This window comes from Penaeus monodon, chromosome 30 (assembly GCF_015228065.2).
Source record: "Penaeus monodon isolate SGIC_2016 chromosome 30, NSTDA_Pmon_1, whole genome shotgun sequence".
NCBI classification, from domain to species: domain Eukaryota; kingdom Metazoa; phylum Arthropoda; class Malacostraca; order Decapoda; family Penaeidae; genus Penaeus; species Penaeus monodon.
The window spans coordinates 27772988-27773679 of record NC_051415.1 but is presented as its reverse complement, the minus strand read 5'-3'; the positions used below and the strand labels follow the sequence as shown (position 1 = coordinate 27773679).

At 42.6% G+C, this 692-nt stretch overlaps 1 protein-coding gene across 1 annotated transcript in view; it reads right to left on the bottom strand.

Moving 5' to 3' along the window:
• LOC119592316 (glutamate receptor ionotropic, delta-1-like) overlaps nucleotides 1-611 on the bottom strand; it is a 10958-nt gene extending 10347 nt beyond the window's left edge. Inside the window, exons 1-2 of the mRNA XM_037941143.1 lie at nucleotides 464-611; nucleotides 78-181 (exon numbers count right to left, since the gene is read on the bottom strand). Of these exons, the coding sequence (XP_037797071.1) occupies nucleotides 78-181; nucleotides 464-541 (182 nt within the window). The 5' untranslated portion in view covers nucleotides 542-611. The remainder of the gene's footprint in view (nucleotides 1-77; nucleotides 182-463) is intronic.
• Nucleotides 612-692: the final 81 nt, after the last annotated feature.

Below are 692 nucleotides of genomic sequence, written 5' to 3'. Positions count from 1 at the left end.
AAATATAAAGAGAGACAAACGAATAAAAAGACCCAGCGAGAGACAGAGACAGAAAGAAACTACAGGCAAATACACACGTGAAATTGTAGATCTCGGCCATGCTGTCCAGGACTTCAATAAGGATCCCCGACGCGGCGGCAACCCTCCTTCCGTCCTTTACCAAACTCACATACGGAGGGCGCTGAAGAGAACGTGCCTTGGCCATGATAAGCTCGTGAGTGCCGAAAGGATGAATACTTAATGGCCCAAAAAGTAAAAGCGAATTTACTGCGCGAAATTGGATAAATCGTTTGGGATGTGAAAGCTGGGCGATAGATAAGTCACAGGGTTTTATACTTTCAGGGAATTCTCCATTACACCCTTGATATTTTTTTAAAGACAATTAGGAGTGCAAATACACAGTAATAACAGGAAGTGAAAATGATGACAGCAAAGGTTTGTCTTAACAAAAAATCATAATTACATGCTTGAGGACGACCGAAAGAATATGCCCATTGAGGATTTTCCTTGCTTGAGCCTTGACCTTCTGCGCATGGGTCATCTCGGGTATTTTGACCAACTTTGCTGATGTCTTCACGGCGCTTCTGACTGGACTCGGACACGCGCTCACGTAGCCGCCCATTCTGGTGTAAATAAAAGTGACACGTATTTGTGTATATACTTGCATACATAAAAAGATATATACTTTTATG